This window comes from Stenella coeruleoalba (genome assembly GCF_951394435.1).
Source record: "Stenella coeruleoalba genome assembly, chromosome: 6".
In the NCBI taxonomy this organism is placed as follows: domain Eukaryota; kingdom Metazoa; phylum Chordata; class Mammalia; order Artiodactyla; family Delphinidae; genus Stenella; species Stenella coeruleoalba.
This window is the reverse complement of record NC_137151.1, coordinates 54,417,310-54,438,306: the sequence shown is the minus strand read 5'-3', so window position 1 is coordinate 54,438,306 and position 20,997 is coordinate 54,417,310. Positions and strand designations below refer to the sequence as shown.

The 20,997-nt window shown below is 40.8% G+C and overlaps 1 protein-coding gene across 1 annotated transcript in view; it reads right to left on the bottom strand.

Annotated features, from left to right (window-relative positions):
• GALNT5 (polypeptide N-acetylgalactosaminyltransferase 5) overlaps positions 1-20,630 on the bottom strand; it is a gene marked incomplete at its 5' end in the record, with an annotated part of 37,327 nt that extends 16,697 nt beyond the window's left edge. Inside the window, 3 exons of the mRNA XM_079924925.1 lie at positions 4,807-4,926; positions 6,513-6,679; positions 19,180-20,630. Coding sequence (XP_079781051.1) covers positions 4,807-4,926; positions 6,513-6,679; positions 19,180-20,630 — 1,738 coding nt within the window. The remainder of the gene's footprint in view (positions 1-4,806; positions 4,927-6,512; positions 6,680-19,179) is intronic.
• Positions 20,631-20,997: the final 367 nt, after the last annotated feature.

Below are 20,997 nucleotides of genomic sequence, written 5' to 3'. Positions count from 1 at the left end.
TGGGGTAGAGGACTGGGACTTTGTTTTGCAGAAGACAAGGAAGAGTTTGAGATTCCAAGTTTGGCCTTCGGAATGATGAAGAGGACAAATCGCTCCACATTATAGGACTGAAAAGGATTTAAAGTGGGGGAACTAGTAAGACTAGGAGGTAGTTTTAAAAGGCTTACGGAGGGGGGAATGGGGAGTTGTTTAATGGGTATAGAGTTTTAGTTTCATGAGATGAAAAGAGTGCTGGAGATTGGGTGCCCAACGGTGTGAATGTACTTCACAGTGAACTGTACATTTGAAAAATTGTCTGTCCTTGTTGAGCACAGACCCCCACTTATACTTAGGTGACCAACTTAGGATACTGCTGCTAGCACCACTTAGTGATGGAGATTGTGCTTAGAGTTCCTTGATGAATGTGGACCTGCTGCCCATTTAATTTTACAGAATGATTTATAAGTGATGGTGAGGAAATCACGTGTCTTCCCTGCAGCAGGAACAAGTTGTAGAAATTTACAGAAAGATTGTTGCTCTTCAGGAGACCTGAGAGTTGGCCAGAAGTTAGATGTCACTTGTTCTCCACACACTAAAAGTTAGCCAGAGAGTTACACGTTTACCTTATTATTTTGTAGAAGACTCTTTCAGACTCTCAGAGAGCCTGACATTACTCTGAGACCAAATGTGGCTAACTCGACTTCTGTTTCTGCATGTCCTTGGGTATCTGATCTCAACCTTGCCTGTGGCTTCTCTTCCCTCCTCTCTGAATCCTAAGGGGTAAGTCTTTAGGAAGCAGTAGCTGTCAAGGCCTGTCAGATTCTGGATTCAGAGGCTTACCTTTGATCTCTTTGTTTGGTCAGGCATTCTAGAGAAGATTTTTACACTGGTATCTTTGCTGATCTCTGATTATAGAGACTCTTCAAATCCACCGCAGGCTGCTGCCTATGCTGTACTTGTGAGGTCAGGGGAATGCCTGGGAGAGTTTGGGAGGACTCACTAGGCTGGCCAGCCCTGCTCAGTGCCATCCTTGAATGGTCCCTGAATTACATCCTTGACTAAATCTGGTACAGGACCTCCTGAGTTCCCTTAAACTCTCCACAGGGTTCAGGTGCATTTCAGGGCAGTTGGATTTATCTTTAGATGAGGCTGTTATTAACCCCATCAAACAGACATTTCTGCTTCTTTCCAAACTCAGACATCAGCCCTCCACTAATGCTGCTCAAAGTATGGGCCATAGACACTGCCATCTATAGGGAGATAGGGACAGAAATTGAGAACAAATGTTTTGAAACTTTATAGCAGTTTGCCAGAGTAATTGGTTAATTTATTGTCTATTTCATATACCTGTGTGTTATATACACACACACACATATATATAATTATGTATATATCTATATGTGTGTATGTATATATAATTGTGTATATAGCTATTTTTTCCCCATTTCTTTTTTAGGTAATTCATTTTTATTATCATTTATAAAGGTGTCCACAAAAAATGGAAATGAAGAGAAGTCCTTCTGTGATAGTTTGGGAAGTCAGTCTCTGCCGCACAGTGGCAAGCAGTTAAGATGCACCTCGCTGAAGTTTTTCAGAGTTGTGCCCCCTTAGTGAGTCATTAAAACAATTTATTGAGATTGGCCAGAATCTAAAAAAAATAAATAAAACAGAAAAGCAGATATTAGAATCGTCATGCATTTCTTAACATGGGTCACGGTCAAAAGAGTTTGAAAGTTACTAAACTAAGGCTGAGCTAATGTGTTCAAGGGTGTTAATGAATGACTGAGAAACAAATTTACAATTTTACATTTGGATTTACTAAATTCAAAGAAATCATGTTATGGTGTAACTATAAGTTATTGAGAAGGCCAATGGCAATAACTTTGATCAAGTTCATTGCACCCCTTCTGAAGGTGGCCTCTCATACTGTCTAACAATTTGGGCTGTTCTGGAGATCATTACCAGCAGGCCTTGTGCTCCAGGCAGGCAGTGAGACAGTTTTTATAAGCAGCACAGTTTTGGTCCTGTATTCATCAGCTTTCTCTATATGGATGTGTAATTTTCATCTCAAACTGAGATGGACAGAATCAGAGCTCAGTTGCAATCTCAAACCTGTGCCTCTGGTCATAGCCCCACCATCCACCAACTTGTTCAGATTCCAATCCTAGGGGTTTTTTTGACTCCTCATATTAACACTCTCTTCACATCTTACCTGATGGCAAGTCCTGCAGGCTCTGTGTCCACAGTAATTCTAAATCTGACCACTTCCTCTATCTGCCCTGGTACATTTCTGGTACCTGGACAACTACAGTAGCCTCCTAACTGGTCTCCCTACGTCCTCTCTGACTTCCCTAATGTCTATTCTCTACAAAATGGCCAGAATGAGCTTTTAAAATGTAAGTCAGACAATTTTATTCTCCTTTTTAATGTCCTTCATTGACTTCACATTATACCAAGAATATCGCCTGCATTTCTTGAGTGACTCAGAAAACTTTACAGAAGACAGCCTTTGCCTTTCTCCCCCAATGCATCTCTTACCACTCCCTCCATGGTCAGCACCTGTCGGCCATAATAAACTTCTTTCTTTAATTTGAATATGCAGAGCTTGTTTCTGCATTGAGACATTTGCATTTCTTGTTCCTTTTGCCTGGGAATGTTCATCACACAGATCTCAGCTCAAAAGTTATCCACTTGGACTATTTCTTGACTATTTTATTTTTGTATCATTTGTGGATAATGACTTTCCAAAGGAAATCAAATGGAGAATTTCATTAAATTTTTCCAAATGCAGTCCATAATTAAGAATCTTAGCTGTCACCACAATGCCCGTTTTGGTGTGATGTGCTTGTTGTCAATTTAAAACTTCCATTACAGAGAGAAGAAATTTGTTAGCAAACCAATGGGATAAGAAAAGTTCCAAATCTGGGGTCTAGTTGCAAGACAGTGAAACTCTGGTGAGCAGATAATTCGGCTTCAGACAATGCTTGAATCCAAGCTGGTGGAGGTCTGCAATGCTATGGCTTATAGGAGCAGAGTGGTGGCTAAATGTCTAGAAGCAACAAAATGTAGTAGAAACAAGTGTAGGTTCTAAAGCCAAGGTTTCTGGGTTCAAATCCTGGCTCTACCACTTACTAGCTGGGAGAACTTGTCATAACTTCAGTGTGCCTCCTTATTCTCATCTATAAAATGAGGGAAATGATTGTATCTACTTCATAGAGTTATTGTAAGGATTAAATCAATTAATATAGAAAGTGTGTAGAATGGTACCTAGTACATAAGGTCAACTATTATTATGGGGTACAAGTGCATCCAGAGAGGATGTGAAAATGAACCAAAATGTTTGATGCTATTTTTAGAATACTTATGGAGAGAAAAGATATACCTTCTCCCCCATTCACCCACTAATACCCACACACTAAAAAGAGGTGAGGAAAAGAAGGCATGTTACTCTTTGAGAAGAGAGGGCAATTGGAGGAGCAGACAAAAGTCAGGAGAGAGATAATTAATTCTGAAGTTCTGAAAACCGATGGGGTCAGGTCAAAAAGTCACAGGCTTAAAGGGGTGCCTAGTGGTCAAATTTGGGATGATTTGAGCACACACACACAAATATGAATACTAATACTAATGCTGATAATATACACATTGACTTTTTCAAGGCATAAATCCATAGTGAAGTGGGCATAACAGGGAGTTAGAAAGGTGGAAGAGAAAGAGGGAGAGAGGGGAGAGAGAGGCAAAGAGAAAAAGAAAAAGAGAGACGTCTTCTTTACAAGTTGAATGCCAGCTCTAAAAGAAGAAGGAATGAGAGATTTAGAAAAACAGTTTTGCAGTCCTCAGTGTAATAATTGATTCAAGCAATGATCGTCAATGGCTGCTAGATTATTGGATAAAATGTTGTGAGGGCAGACTTAGAGAATGAACTTATAGTCACCAGAGGGGGAAGGGTGGTGGGGAGGGATAGACTGGGAGTTTGGAATTGACATGTACACATTGTTAAACTTAAAATAAAACGCCTTTCCATAAGAAATTTTAAAATATAAGAAAGAATGCTAGCAGTGAAAAAAAAATGTTGTGAGGAAACAGAATACTCACGTGGATCAAAGTATCACCCACAAATTACTTCCTACTCTGAGGAAAACTCTAGCTGTCAACATCTTAGCCAAGTGCTTAAAATTATTACCACCAACACTGGGACGACCTGGCATCGTGTCTCTTGATTTGAAGCGATAAGATGTTCACAATTCCCATCACCTATGTAATAGAATTCTATATGGTATTCATGAAAAACATCCTGTGAGATAACAGTGAGAACATTTCCGAACACGGTCAATTGCACGAAGTAAATGGCCTGTACTCTTCAAAAAAAAACAACTCAAGGGTAAGTAAGCAATGTATGTGGACTTGTCTATTTTAGACTGAGAGACTAGGAAGACCAAGCAACCAAATGCAGTGCATGACACTGAATTCGATTTCTAATTTCAAAAGTGAGAAACAGTTATTAAAAATGGGGGAGCAATGAGGAAATTGAAAAGATCATTTATTAGGTGATATTTAGATGATGAAAGTCGTGCTAATGTAAGAGAATGTCTCTATTCTTCAGAGATGTCTACTGAGGTACTTAGAGATATGGTGTCATGATGTCAAAGTTCAGAAAAAGAGTGTATGTATGTATGTTTGTGTCTGTGTGTGATGAAGCACGTAAAACTTTGTGGCATGAAATGATGGATATATGAGTGTTCACTGTATTATTATTTCAAATTTTCTGTATATTTGGGAAAAAAACTAAAATAAAAATGTAACCAAAACAAAAAATTAGCAGCTTCTTACCTGTTGCGTTCTGTGCCCCTGCCAGCCTGGCTCTTATTAAGCCATGTCTCTCTTTGAGGTGAAGAATCCGAACTTTTGGAAACTGAGACATGTATTTATCCAAGTTATCTTTCAGGTAGTCTATATCAGGGAAAGGATAGACAAGGAAACACTTTAATTAATGAGATCTGGACAATACTAGAGGTGCCTCTTCAATATCAAATTCCCAAAACTATGACATTTACTATAGTCACTAAACTTTATTCTTTGAACCATGCTGTCATTTTCTTGGATGGATTTTTCTCTGGGTTCAATACTCTAAGCTCTCCGTTTTCCCAAAACCCGAATCCATCTTTTCAGTGTAGCCAAGTTACCGAGAGGAGGGCTCGCCTTTTCTGAGGACTTGTCAGGACAGGTACAAATTTACCTTGAAATAAATAAAGCTCAGGTTTCTGCACAACCTTTTCCCCTTGCTAAGGCCCCTTCTAAGACCTAGGGGAGAGTCTAAGCATTGTATGCAAACTGGAAATCTTGCAAAAGAAATATATTGTAACTGCAATTGGCTAAGACCACTGTCACTTCCTACTATGACACCCTCTCTATCACACCTCTGCTCTCTTGCTCTTTTGGGGGGTTTTGTGGGGTATATTTATGTAGCTTGCAGTTACTTCTATGTGTAATTAAGTTATTGACATATCCCAGGTAGGAATGGCTTCTAGGAATACTTCTGCTGGTCACTTTTCTACTAATTGTGAATTCTTTTTCTTAAAGAGGACCCCATAGAAGCTTTGGGTCCCACGAAATCCGAATAGGCCATTCCTAAAGGGACTATTCTCTGCTTGGTAACTAGATGCTATTTCTGTTTATGCTATCGAGGCCACTTCTTAAAATTTTCAACCAGTTTTCCTTAGGTATCTCCCTGCTCCTGGAGTTCAGTGTGACCCTAGTAGGTACTCTGAGGCTGAGGGAAATGGCTCCTGTCCTTGGGGTCATGACCAGGGCTAAGCTGCTCTATTAAGATTGTTGTCTCTTTGCTGCTTTCTAAAATTTTCTGAAGTGGGCTGCATTTTGGGAATTTGTAATGTGGTCTAGGACCTCTGGCAGTCATGGGACCATTTACATAGACAATTGTTTTCACAGTCCAAAGGGAGAGATTCTTCACTGTAATAAACACAAAAGTAAAGAGAGTGGTGGATTCTGCCTTTGAACTCTGTTGGAACCTCATTTTTCTTGCCCCTTTGGCAATTTGTCTTCTCAACACTTAGCTGAACATATAATAGGCTTGGCTCTTGAAGAAGAGAACATAGGCCTTCCATTTCATTGTTTACTATAACTCTAGCTATTATCAGTAGGAAAGGCATCCCGTTAATTATGGAGTTTTTGCTTGTTAGATTCCATAAAAAGTTATTTATGCAATTGTAGAGAACATCTTATGGTCTCTGGAACTTCAAGGAGCTGTAGTTAGAAAATCACGTCTACATGGCAGAGAAGTCATAGCTAAAGGGAAGCCTGCAGTGGCTAGTTGAACAAGGCCCTGGATAGTTGAGCTGAATTTCTGTTACCCATAGACGTTTGGACTTAGGCCTCTAAGGCACAACATGAGAAAATGATTTGGCATTTGTAAAATGTTTATGCTTTATCAAATTATCCTGTAATTTTTGTACTTTCCATCCAAACTGCTATTGCCTCATATCAAAGTTTGATTTTCCAGGGGGTAGTTTTCTTACCTTTGGTGCTGAAGTCATCCACCAGTAGAATCTCCTTGATGAGGTGCGGAGGAGAGCGGTTGAGGACACTATGAACAGACCTCAGGAGAGTGGACCACACCTCATCCACAAAGCACATGATGACACTGGTGGTTGGGAGGTTATTGTGTACAAGTTGCTCTGCACACCTGGGCCATAACACAAGCAGAGCACAAAAGATGTGCCAACAAGATCCACAAGGTGGTTTTAAAAGTCACAGAGTGCAATTGCGTGTAAATACACACACACTCACACCATCTATCCATCTATCTATCTATCTATCCATCCATCCATCCTTCCATCATCTATTTATATCTTTATCTTTATATCTATCTATATCCATAAGATGATTTTCTCATGTGCTTTTGTTGGGGAGAGTTATAAACAAAATAATAGAGCAGAGGAAGGATACCAAATGACAATTGTTGCTATAAGAGGCCTAGACATGCCAGACATGAGAATGGCCTGTGGAGGCATTACCCTGCAGTGGAAAGGATATAGGCTTTGCAGGTAGTTAAGACACTATTTTGAAGCCCACAGCCAATATTTCTCAGATATTTGTCTATTGATACTTTACTTAATCTCTCTGTGCCTCAGTTTTCCTCATCTGTAAAGTGAGGTAATGGTTCTTACTGAAGAGAGGTTTACAGTTTAGTGAGAATGCACACTAGCACAGTTTCTGGGCACAGGAATTCACCAAATGGTAGCTATTGCTATCCTAATTAGGTTATATACCACAAGAGAACATGCCTATTCTCTTATTTAATGTTACTTAATTAACGTTAATTCAGCTAATGCTACCAAGTAGCTTATGATTGCCTTCCCAGTTGGCCTTCAGCCAAATGCCAAAGAAAATATTCTTTCCCACTGCATGTGAATGTATTTATGGATATAGATGATACGTGTTCTATACTAATTAAACTCTTAAATAGCTAGCTTCTCTATCTATTTAAGGGGTCTTTGCTGAGACCCTCTCTGCTACAGGGTAGCCACAGTTGAAATAATTTTGCTGGCATGGAAGTGAGACAATGGCTACAGTGGGAGTTGGTATTCAGGTGGGTTGTAATTGGTCTTGGGACTTCTCCATGCCCTGAAGTGCATCGTGCCTCACTGCTGACATTCTCCCATCTCCCACCTGAGTAACTCTTCACAGGATGGAACCCAGGGGAACCTCACAAAGAGTGTTTGCCATATTTCTAACGCAGCTACTCTTAGTAATGTGATCATTAAATTACAATGATCATAAATAAATATTATCAGCCTTCTGTATTATTTCATTTTAAACCTCAGACTAACAGCATCTCTTCCCCTTTTTATAGAAGAATAATTGAAATCATGGGGAGTCTAGTCCATGATTATACTGTTAGTAAATGGCAGAGTTGGGACTCCAGCTCTGGTCCAGTTTGGCTCCAGAAATAACTATTCAGGAAATATTAGGTCCACAAGAATAAAAGCGGCTGGCTGTAGATGTGGCATTTTGTGGGAGCAGGTACTTCTGCCAGACAACATAACTACACTGTGCTTAGTCTGAAAATAAGAAATAGATGAGAGTAAAAGCCATAGAAAAAAACACATTAGAATGGCACTTTGCAGTTGGTAAAATACTATTATGTACATAGTTAACTTCAATCTTTATAACAACCACTTGAAATATATACTATTATACTCTTCTTCAAATAGAGCAGACTGAAGCTTAAGAAGTCAAATGAACTACCAAATGTAACATCCTTCACTGGAAAGAATGTATATGAGAATGTGAACAAATAGTTTAATCCAGATCTAGGTCATCAGAGAAAATGAGGTAAAAAGGAAAGTGGTAGAGGATTTTGAAGGTACTGGGGAAGTAGGGTTAAATATTCCATCTTGGGCTCTAAGTTGGGAAAGAGGAAGTAAAGCTAAGAGGAGTTTATTGGCCTGAGTGAAAGGAAGAGTACAGAAAACATCAGTGACCTCCTGTGACTCTCTCATCTCTAATTTTATAGTGTAAATGAATGGGAAATGCACATTTCACACATAAATATTCTTTACAACATTTGGTCCTGAAAAAAATAAATCAATTCTAAAAAGGAAGTATATATAAGTCCATGCCACTCTCTCTACTAAATGTAAAATAGCTAGCTAGTGGGAAGCAGCCGCATAGCACACGGAGATCAGCTCGGTGCTTTGTGACCACCTAGAGGGGTGGGATAGGGAGGGTGGGAGGGAGACGCAAGAGGGAGGGGCTATGGGGATATATATATATGTATAGCTGATTCACTTTGTTATAAAGCAGAAACTAACGCACCATTGTAAAGCAATTATACTCCAATAAAAATGTTAAAAAAATAAAATAAAAAGGAAGGGTCAGCTGCACAAATTCTGCCTGAGCCATCTGAATCAGCAGGCCTTAGCTGTGAAGTCCTAGAGCTCCTTTATTATTAAAATTAGGTCGACTTTAGAAACATCTAGTTACAAATGAAAATACATTGGGGAGAGTGAACTAAGCAGGCTAACTCATGTTATATAACAAGGAAGATGAATCTTCTCATCTTATAAAACAGTCGATTTTTTTGGCCTCTTTTAGAAGAAAGTTCTAAGTGGTAATGTGAGCCAGTCTGAAATTGGAGGTTGAAAGAATGCTCAGGGATTTGAGAGGTTTGGGGAAGGCACCTCCCTTCACCAAATACCTGCTCCTTCTTTCCTCCTTTCCTCTCCATTACCTGTTGTGATGTCTTAATTTCCCCATCAGGAGTCTATATAGGTAGATCAGGAAGGATTCCACTAGATCCAATGTGGATTTCTATCCCAGGAAACAGTACCTCTGCCAGTTATGGACAAATATATATTTTAGATGCATTTGAGGAATCACATTGAAGATGACCCTGTGGAAGATTATGCTATACAGATCATACTGGTGCCTGGAAAAGGGGGTGGCATTAAAAGATGGGGAAGAGGGGCACAGAAGGATATGTGAGAGGTTTCAAATACAAAGTTTCGTAGTGTGTCTTGGTTTGGGTGGCTGAGATGCCAGGCTACTCTATCATTTATAGGTACCTGGTTTCCTGCATTACTAAACAGGTTAAACATGTTTCCAGGTGTATAGAAAACCCAGCATGCTTGTTTTGTTCAAAGGCACAGTGGGTCAGAGAGGAAAGACTTTCAGCCTTATTAACTCTTGCATCATTCTTACACACGGACTGTCATCTACTTCCCATAGGTGGTGAAACTGTTTCAAGTTATCCTACATTGACCCAACTAAAGCAAATTTCCTTTCCTCCAGTTTGCCTATTGGAAACCTTTCTGCCATATTGGAGGGAGGAGTTGCAGCTCAAGTCAAGTCTAAGTTAAATGCAAGATATTTCTGAGTGTGCAATCTTTTTTGAGGTTAAGAATTCATATTTGTATTGTATATGCCCAGTCATCACACAAGTGACGTACTTAGAGTCTACAGGCCTTATGCTATACTTTAAAATTAACCCAACCTGTAACCTGTATGTTTGGGGGAAGTCTAGACTGAGATTACTGTAGTCTGTCCAGGTACTAAAAATAAAGGGGGATTCTAACGTGGGGCTCCACTATCCTGCACAAAGTGGGTCCACTACTGTGTGGGAGAGAAACACTCTGGACTTGAGGAAGATGACTAAATACTGAGACCTTTCTGATACTTATTGGCTGCATGCCTATGGGCAAGTCACGTAACTTTTCAGAACCTCAGTTTCCTCGCTGTTAGGATGAAGATTACAACGCCTTCATCACCGAATGTCTGTAAAGATTTGATGAGATGATGGAGATAAAAATATTTCTGTAAGTTCCATGGTAAAAAAACCCGTGCAAGGTCCTATGATTATGCAAAAGCACATGCACCCATCTTGACTGCACGCACTGCCCTTTTCCCAGGCTGTCCTTTAATCCAAATCTATCAAGGGCTCATCATTTACCAAGAGACTCAGGAAGTGATGCGTTTTGCCTTCTTGGCTTGTACGTGCTGAAGGCTCAGCCACTAACCTGATTTGTATGTAGCCTATCGAATAAAGAAGGTTTTAAATCAGACGACTGAGGAAATGATAATATTCCCTCATGTCTATGAATTTTTCATTTTTATTCCAAAACAGTCAAAATGGACTATGTGGGTCAAGTCTCAGTGTTCACAGGTTTGAACAGAAGGTCGAGGAGAATATTTTCTCAGCTTCTATTTGCAATTCAACTACTGCCTCAGTGTGAGCCTTCAGGGGCCTTTCGTCTCCAAGCTCTGGTATCTTTGGGAGGATCAGAAAGAGAATAGAGCATCTAGATGAGGAGCTCTGTCCAGAATTATATTCTTTTCTGCAAGACCTTAGAATTACTGAAGCTTCTTTTCCTCTCACTGATAAGAGGGTATAGTGATATAAAATTTTTACTTTTATGTTTTGTTCTTTCTAGGGTAGACTAGCCCTGACATTTAGTCAGAATTGCCTGACTACTAAGTTAGAAGTTTTCAGTCACACTCAGCACCCGTACTCCAAAGGCTGAAGCTGTGTTTCCTGAGGTAACTGCCTACCCATCAAAGCTACTGGACTCGGGCTTAGAAATATAAGCCACCAGCATCAATATTCACCAGTTCAACAATAGTCTATTTTGAGCAGGCAGCTGTCAGAGTGAGGTAGGGATGGGAGGGAGAAGAGCAGGAGGTGGGGGCTTCCCTGGTGGCGCAGTGGTTAAGAATGCGCCTGCCAATGCAGGGGACACGGGTTCGAGCCCTGGTCCGGGAAAACCCCACATGCCGTGGAGCAACGAAGCCAGTGTGCCACAACTACTGAGCCCACGTGCCTAGAGCCCGTGCTCCGCAACTAGAGAAGCCACGGCAATAAGCCCGTGCACCACAATGAAGAGCAGCCCCCACTCACCGCAACTAGAGAAAGCCCACGAGCAGCAATGAAGACCCAACGCAGCCAAAAATAAACAAATAAAAATAATAAATGAAATTAAAAAAAAGAAAAAGAGCAGGAGGTGGTGTGATGTGGCAGAGATAGTTCTGGGTGGAGGTTAGGGCACCTTTCAGGTAGTTCTGTCTCTCCTGGGGTCTGTGACCTTGGACAAGTCACTTCCTTCCTCAGACTTCTCTGTGACGCAGGGGACAGGATTAGAGTTCTCCTGAAGCTTCATCTAGTATGAACTTTCGGTGAGGCTCTATGTAATTTTAGCCTCATAAGTGCTTCCCTCTGGGTCATGAGAGCCAGAGCAAAGGTAAATTAAAGTGTTGTTTTGGGCTTTAAATCTTTGAACATTTTCTCTCTGGTCCTTAGAAGCACCTTAACAAGGTCCTGCGTGATCTGGACTCTGCTTACTTCTATGGTCTCATTTCTACCCTCCCTGCTCTCCCCAACCCTATGTCAGATTTCCCTCAGTTTCTCAATGGATTATTCTTTTTACCCCCATTCCCGCGTCTCTAACTCCCTCCCCCTTCAGGTTTCAGATGAAACACTTCTGCCCTCTCTCAGGCCAGGCTCAGCCTTTCTCTTCCTTGTCCCAGTAGTTTACTCTGCTTCCGAAGAACGTTTTCATGTGTTTGCCTTGAAGGCAAGACCCACGCTCAGATGTTAGATTGCAGAGTAGGCAGGCACTCAGAGATATTTGTCCACTGCTGAGCTGTGGTTGTTGGGCAGTTTTATAGAGTCACCTTTGCTTAGTGCTGTATAGAAAATGATTTCCTGTAAATTTTCTCCCTGACAAGGTACCTGACGTGCACAACTAATTCCCCTCGTATACCTCTGACCCTATCCCCCTCCCTGCAGCTACCCACCCCAAGTATAAGGAAGAGAGATGTTTTACTTTCTGCTAAAGTCATATGATTATAAGGAAACAAAAGAAAGAGGAGCTGTATCCTATGGAAAGAGCACTAGAATTAGAAGTCAGAAAATTTTCTTGCTGGGACAGCAGACCTATCAGTTAATCTTTTAGAACCTCACTTTTCTCATCTGTAAATCATATGAGAGGTAGTATGTCTTTCATAGTATTGTTGTGAGGATTGTTTAGAATAAAAAACCTCCACACACAGATAAAATCTACACACACACACACAATCACTGCCTGCAACATAAATAAGAACCTTTTTGGTGAGGCTCAGCAAGGGGCAGATCCCCTTTATTCAGAGAGGCTTGGCAAACCCAGGAGAGGTAGAGGTGTGGATGGTCACTATAAGGGCAGAGCAGGTGGGGTGGGGAGAGAGCCAACCTGGTGTGGTTGAATCATTGCCGAGTGAAGAAAAATCAGAAGACTGAGGGTTGGATCCCAACCCTACCATTCATGAGCTGTGAGTCCCTGGGCAAGTTACCTTTCCCTGTGCTTTTTTCCTCATCTGTAGCACTTTATCAATCTGGCATGGCTGTTGTGAGGATCAAACACGATGACGTACATGGAGAATGGAAGGTCCCAGCTGCCAGGCTCGTGACAGGCAGTGAGCAAACAGGCGTGGAATGAAATGAACGGCCACCAACTGCATTGCCTGCCGCAATCTGAAACCTCAACTTCCTCTCTAAGTCTCAGCTTCTCTACAGGTGAAGCTGGGACAGCGACAGTACCTGCCTTGAAGAATAATTTTAAGGAACAAATGAGAAGGCAGGTCATAAAGGCCTTTTAAAATATCGTACTCAAGTTTCTCTGCACTGACCCTTCTCACACATACCCGTACACCAACGTTTTAGAAGTGGGGCCAGTTTAGAAGATGTTTTAGTTTCGAATAATATAGATTTGTTTTAAACATAGAGGAGACTCTAAAAAGCTCCCTTTATTCTGAAAGCAAACAACAAAACAGAGCTTCTAAACAAACATTGCTCTTTTTCCCCCATTTTCTGAACCTTGAGCAAAAAAATGTTCCCTTCTTGAGAGGCTCTTCTCTGAATGGGTCACCCAGGACAGCCCAACAGGGAGTTATTTTCTGGGACAAGAGTACTCGGGGCTGTATCACCATAAGCATTTGATAAATAATTTTACGATGGTTAAACTGGGCCCTGGATGAGGTGTGTAAAAAAGAAGTGTACACAGGTTCGAATTTCTACATTCACTAATTCCTCTCTCGCATAAATACTTCTAGGTCTCTGGCGGTATTTAGATGACAAAGTCACAGATTTGCTGTAACATTTCTCAGTTTTACATTAATTAGGAACTGTTTTCTTCTCTTCGAATCAGTAGCAGAAGTGTGTTTTATATCCTCTGGTCGTCTCTCTCCTTATCATTCCCCTAGTTGTGGGGAGAGTGTGATAAGTAAAAATGTCAAAAGCTCTATAGTTATCTTTTGGCCACATTTAACCTTTGTCTTGTTATGGTCTAGCCTGCACCCTTTAAACAAAGTTTGCTTTATATTTCCAGCTTCCTGATACAACTTTTTAGTGAAACAGCACACTGTGCTCTAACACACACGCACACACTAATGTGCATATACACATACACACACCCAATTCAAAAGCAACATTGCTTTGTGTACACTCATGGAAGAGAAGGCAGGAAATAACCCTTTTAAATCCATCTTGTGAGATTTATTTTTTCCCCTGCCCTTGTTCGGTTTCTCAGGGAGGTCTCAGAGCTTTTCCAGTCAATTTTAGATAATGTTTTTCTATCACTATTAGTCACAAAAGCTATCTCATTTCACCAATTAAAATACTAATCTTATGTAAAACTAAGGACATTGAACTTCATATAACAGTAAAGTTTCTCTTTTCTCTCAGCCTGATACACACATCTAGAAGCAAGAAGTTTGGAAGGCTGTGTGGTCAGTTTACTTTCAGTAATTCATTAGTTGTGGTTTTTGACCTCACTAGGATTGGGAGAGTAGGGGAGAGGTGGAAATGTAGGTTCTATAAACGTTTTTCTTTCCCCTCAGTAAATTGGACTGGTTTGTGGCAAATGCACGGTGCTATCTTTTGCTTTTCATATGTGCCAAAAGAAACTCTCTTCAGCTGCGTAGGAAGGAATCAAATCATTGGTTGACAGTCCCAGCTCTGGGCTAAGAGAACAGGCCCATTCTAGTTGCTTTATTGAGGGGTTTGCCAGAGTACTGTAGGAAAAGCAAAGCATTAAAATAAACAATTGGCTAACATCGTGATGACACAGCAGTGCTAGAAGAGCATGCTGTAATTCTTACTGTCCTCTAAAAAACTAAATATTGGCAGCAAACATGTCTTTGAGTCATTTTTCTCTAAATACAGATTCAGGAAGTGCACTCTTAAAATAAGTTCATTTTTGGAGTTACATCTTCACTCTAGCTGCAGGCCACAGGACAGACTTCTCTAAGTAGAATTGCTCTGCATTTCCAGTAGATAGGAAATGTTTTACCAAAGCCTGTGTGTACGTATTGATTATTGCCGGCTAAAACAAACTTCAATAATTAATAGTAAGCACTGCAAGGATTAGCTTTTTATAAAGAAAGGGTTAAATATGGAAACTTGAAATAACCGTCAAAACAGGATTTTATCTGAAGCATATTTTATAGGCAAAAATTCTAAGCAAAATGAAATCGTATTTTATTTACTGGCATAAAACATTCTCATAAATAAGATAAGGAGATTTTCAACCATTGAAAGTCGAAACATTAAAATGACAAACCAAACAACAACAAAAATACGAATTAATGAATGAACATGAATTAATGAATAGACAATAGTGTTAGAATAGGATGTATTTACCTTAAACGAGACACCAACATATTCCATATATTCAAAATGAAAAATTAGGAAGTCATTATTAATTTGTAAAATGACTTCTTGCAAGCCTAATTTGAATAGTTATCTATCATTTATTTTTTTAAAAATAGTATCAGTATTCAAAAATCATTTCAGAGAATCTTATCTTTAAAACCATATTGTGTAAACTTGTATCTTTTGAGTCCACAGCACTGTGCTCAGTGCTAAATGGATACAAAATAAAGTAAAAGACAGAGTTTCCTTCCTAAGCTTAGAATTTCACTGAGAAGTTGAAACAGATTCTCAAGGCCACGGTTAGTGAAGGGCACACAGCAAGGAGTGTTTCAGTAACCAGGAGAGTGCATTAATGGTCATTGGAATTTAGAGGTCACAGCCAAATCATGGTCTAGATGGAGGTAAGATACAATTAGATTTTGAGCAATGTCAGGTTAAGATGTTCTAGGAGAAATGGTGACGACTGTGAAAGGTGAGGATGGGGGGAAGCCGTGGGAAGGGACCAGTTAAGAAAAATATCAGTGGATGGTAACAAACGTGATGAGTAGAGAAAGATAATAAGACTATCCTTATGCTGAAGGCCCACATTAGAGAGCATGTCACATGCAGCAAGCGATAGCCACACAGCAAGGGTCAGAAATCAGGGTGGCACTGAAAAGGACAGTGAGAATAATGCTAATGACAGAAAGGAGTTTTTGTGCTTTTGGAAAAGGCCAGGACCATATCTCAACATCTCAGAAATGGTTCTTTGGGACTCAGGAGAAAAGGAGAGAAGAGCAGTTTTGGAAAAGAGAGTCTGATTTTAGAACAAGAGCAAGTGAAGTTGTCCTGGGAATGCTGCTTCTCTCTTCTCCTTCTCAATGTCAACCTCATCCTAGCATATCGGTTAAATCATCATCCTTAAGAACTATTAACTACTTATTATCTTTACTGAGGGGACCTAAATTTAAACAAACATACTAGCAAATCTATGGTTTTTATCCTTGTTTTGGTTCAATGTATATTCAATAGCCAGTTATGATACGTCAGTTATACTGTGTTAATCAATTCATAACATGGATTTGGGGGGAATGAAAGAAGCAGTAAGGGAGATATTTCCCAGAACTCTTAAAATTTAAAGGTTCCAGTGGGTTGCTACCATAGCTAATTTTAAGGCCAGTCCTTCGGCATTCTAATAGATTCTTTCTCTCTCCCTTTTCTTTCTTTCTTTCTTTCTTTCTTTCTTTCTTTCTTTCTTTCTTTCTTTCTTTCTTTCTTTCCTTCTTTCTTTCTTTCTTTCTTCCTTCCTTCCTTCCTTCCTTCCTTCCTTTCTTTCTTTTTCTTTCTTTCTTTCTTTTTTCTTTCTTTCTTTCTCTTTCTTTCTCTTTCTTTTTCTTTTTGCCTCTCTTTCACATGCGCTTGCACACACACACACACACACAAACACACACATTCTTATTATATTCTATAACAATTTCCCCCATGCTGACTTTTAAAATTTATTATCTCAAAAAATCTTATTGTGTGTTTTCTTACAAGCATCTCATATACCTTTTGAGTAAAGCTGAAAAAAATAAAATCAAAGTAAGAGAACTTTAAATCATGCCAACCTGATGAATCAAATATTTTTCATTTGTATTTTCTTCCAAACTTTATCCATATGAATACAAAATTTGCACATACTTAGAGTGTTTGGGTAAAAGAAAAGAAAAATAATTTATTCTCTTTCCTGTAAGAATGGCCCAAAAAGGGTTCTGTACACAGGATCCCTGCTGGCTTAAGACTGTCACCTCCATCCTGTCGGAAGAGTAGAGCATCAGGTAGGCACCTTGCCAAGAGCACCTATATTTAGCCAAGGTGGGTTGTGTGATAAGAGGGAGGGGCCTGGCCACATGCTGTCTGACTCATCCTCTCAAGCACACGTGTCACTCAGTTTCTCCTACTGTTGGGACAGCCTCCTTCAGAAGACAAAGCCTGACCATGACTTCCCTGGGCAGCAACACTTAATTTCCACAGACCAAATTTCAGAAACGAACAAGCACTGGGAGCTACTGAGCCTTCAATAAATCACATGGACGCTAACATCATTATTACTTGCTTTTGGCCCTCACACAATTGTCCTTTCTCTGGTTTGGAAGTGCAGCCTGGGCTTCTGTGCAGTGTCTGATTTTTCTCCAAGCTCTGTAGCAGTCTGCCAGGCCACAGAAGGGATGTTAAAATAAAGCTACTCTCCTACTTCATTCTCTGGTGCTTTGTGTTCAAAGTTGGCATGTATAGTATATGGCCATATAGTATATACTATATAGGATATGTATAGTAATATGCTGTACATAGTATGGCATATATAGTATATGCCCTATACTGGCATATTTGGATGTACCATACATAGTGCATATGTGTAGTAATATAGTGATATATCATAAATGTATGTGATATATGATATACAGGATTTCAGATCAGAGCTGGTGCAGCATAATTTTGGGGATCATTTTGGTAGTAATTAGTAAGATATGGGCGATCAACAGCACAACATAATTTTGAGCATGGATTTTAATAATTTCTCTATAATTGCTAGCTCTATGACCGCAGACAATATAACTTCCCAGGGCCTCAGTTTCTTCATCTTTACTTTGGGTATATTTGTGTTCTCCTCAAGGTTGTGAGTTTCACCAGGGTGAGGAACATGAATGGCAGAGTGCTTGGCCTAAGCAGGTGATTAGCGCATGGCCAATAGCCATCTGCCAATGGCTAAGAGCTGAAAATGGCTAACATCCCAATGAAGAGGCCCCTCTCACCAATATGAATACAGGCACATCTATATCTTCCTTCCTCTTAGTAACACTGAATACCTAGATCACAGAGAAGGGTTGTTTCCCATTTTTTTTTTACAGAAGCCAAACGAGGGCATTCTTTACAGACCACATGTGCTAAATCTGAATCTTGATATTCCCTAATTCCACCTTCTCGGCAAACATTGTTTGGCTCAGGAATTGCATATCAAGGCACACATGGAGTTGCATTATCAATGAATGGGTAGTGAACATATGGCTATGAGGTACCCTCACTTATGAGTGGGCCAAAAAGAGCCAGAAACCGAATATATTTGAATCAGATTAAATATTTGTGATCTACTTTCTAGTTAAAGGAATATAATTTTTTAAAAACTGGTTTATGAAGGCTCACTGGGCACATTCAGAGCTGTGCTGTCTTGGAAGACTGAAGTAATTCCTGAGTGCCCTTACTTGTTGATTTGAACGCATAATGTCTGCTGCCTCCTTTGCAGAGCTCTTGTGAAATTCATGTGATTTGTGTGCAGTTGCTTCATAAACGGTGAAACTCTAGAAATATAAAATATTATATTCTTGTATGTCCTGTGGGTGTTTGCTACTTATTGGCTGATTGACTTTTTCCAAAATTATTATTCCTGTATCACTGAACTCCTGAACTATCTACCATTCTCATCTGTAAAGGATATTAAATTCTAAGGAGTAAGTCACTTCTTCACTTATGGTGATCATGACTCATGATTAGGCAGAATTCTGCTGGCTAAGACATGATTCCAGAGAGGCCGAGAAGGCTCCTTCTCTGTGCTCCTTTCCCAAATATACTCCTGACAAACTTGCTAATAATAAAAAATTCTGAAATTGAGAATTCACTTCATTGTCACTGTTTTAACGGAATTACATTTTAAGCTCTACCATTCATATACACCTTATTAGGAACTGAGCTCCCCTAATCATTTTGATAGGTTTTCAGTACAGAAAAGGGAACAGAACATGAGCTAATAGGGATGAGGGCCAAAGTCCCAGAGAAATAAATGTATAAAGAGAGTGCAATGGGTATGCTGATATCGGACTTTTTCTCTGTGTGGATGGTAGACTATTTGAACTGTGCCTAATGATTATTGTTGCTCTAATTCTCTAGGTGACCAAAAATCACAAAGAATTATCTAGAAATAAGTCTTCTCTATGTAAGACCCAAAATACTTGGGGCTGAGGAAAGAGAAGAAAAATGGATCTTACCCAGAAGGTCTTGTGTCTTCAATGGCTCTGTCCACTGGGATCAAATCACTGAGGTAGACATTGAAATTTCCTTCCTTCCATCTTCTTTCTACCTCCTTCTCCTTTCCATGGGGAACAACTACCGGACGTCCAAACTGACCGGGAGCTTTGGGGTCCCTTGGAGAAAGTGTCACATCAATTCTTAACACACGGTGCATTCCACCATCTTCAGGCGAACGAGCTTTTCTGTGACTTTGGTTGAGTTGTTCAGGCTGGGTTTTGGCAGTTAAGTTGATTCTTGCTGGCCCCAGCCCACCAGCTAAGGCTTGATTGGTTTGAGACACTGCTGCTCCCTGGAGAGCAAGAGAAGAGAAAGATGCCTCCCTGCTCTTCCTGGGAACGTGTTCCTCTTGGCGTTTGCGCAGTACCGTAGGAAATATAGTTTTGGTTTTGGAATTGAGGACCTCTTTGGTGTCTGTCTTTAGCCCCTCCTCCTTGGTTATAATCACAACATGGCTTTCAGACAAATTGAGTTTCTTCCCATCAGCCACTTTGGCTCCATCAACCTTTGGCAAGCCTCCCAACTGTGTCTCATTAATAGATTGCTTCTTTAAGCGACTTGAATTGGCAATGAACCTGGAAAAGGGAAGGTTCTTATTGGCTTTGTGTTTATTTGCATTTAGTTCTTTGCTCTGAGTCTCAGTTTTATTTAAGGCTATGGCTTCCCTGGGTTTTGGCACTGGTGGGCTGGCAGGGTAGGTCCTTTCATTTGCTACTGCCTGGAATTGCTGCTTTGATCTGTCAATATTAAGATGGATGGTCACATTTGGGTTCCTCTCAGCTGCTTGTTTTGATGTTTCACTGCTGAGACTAAGACTCTTCAGGCCCTCCTGGTTTATACCAACAGGTCCTGTGTGTACAGATATTTTGTCCCGTGGAGTTCCCCTTGCTGCTGTGAACGGCGTTTTCTCAGCCCCCTGGGCTGTCTTTTGCTTTGGCGTCACGTGCGAGGAAACTTCAGGTCTGACGTCTCGCCCCTCTGTCTTCCGCTTGGTAAAAGTCACTGGGGGGATCAGCAGATATGCAGGACGCCACAAAGGTGCAACCTTGCCCCTTCCGGGGGCATTCTGCACTTTTCTTTCCTTCTGGGCTTGGTCCAAATCATCCTCAACCTTGAGCTTACTCTTTTCCGTCTTTCTAAAGTTCTCTTTGCCCCATACGCCCTTCCCGTGTCCCTTCGAGAGGAGCTTCATCTCTTTCACGCTGCTGTCAAGGCTCTTCCCCAGGTATGGCTGAACTCTGAACCCTATCCTCTCCCTCCGGATGATGTCTTCCTTCAGGACTCGAGTGTTGATCTCACTGAATGAGAGGCGGAGAGCTGCCATGTCAAAGAGCAGCCAGATGACAGAAGCTACAAATATAAATGCCAGGACTCGCCCACTTCCTCGGAAAAACTTTCGGATCTTGTTCATGGTACAAAGGCTTCCCTCGCAGCCTGCCCTCCCTCTGAGCCTGCTTACCTTGAGGGGAGAGGGAGCTGACGTAGTAGCAGCAGCAGCAGCAGCAGCAGCAGCAAAGTTGCCAGAAAGCGGCCCCCTCCCCTGAACAGAGCAGGAAGCAGCAGTCCAAAGGGAGAGCTCAGCTCCTACCGCTTGTCAGTCTCTGCCTGCGTGGCATTTCACAGCAGAGCATCCGTGCCTGCTTGGCCGGCCCCTGGCTAAGCCCTGCTAAACATTGCCCTTTGGTCACCCTGGGAGCGGTCGATTCCAGCCTCCAGACAGGTCAACAGATCACTTGCCTCGTCTCCATGAGCCCATGTCCACCTTCCTACAAACCCAA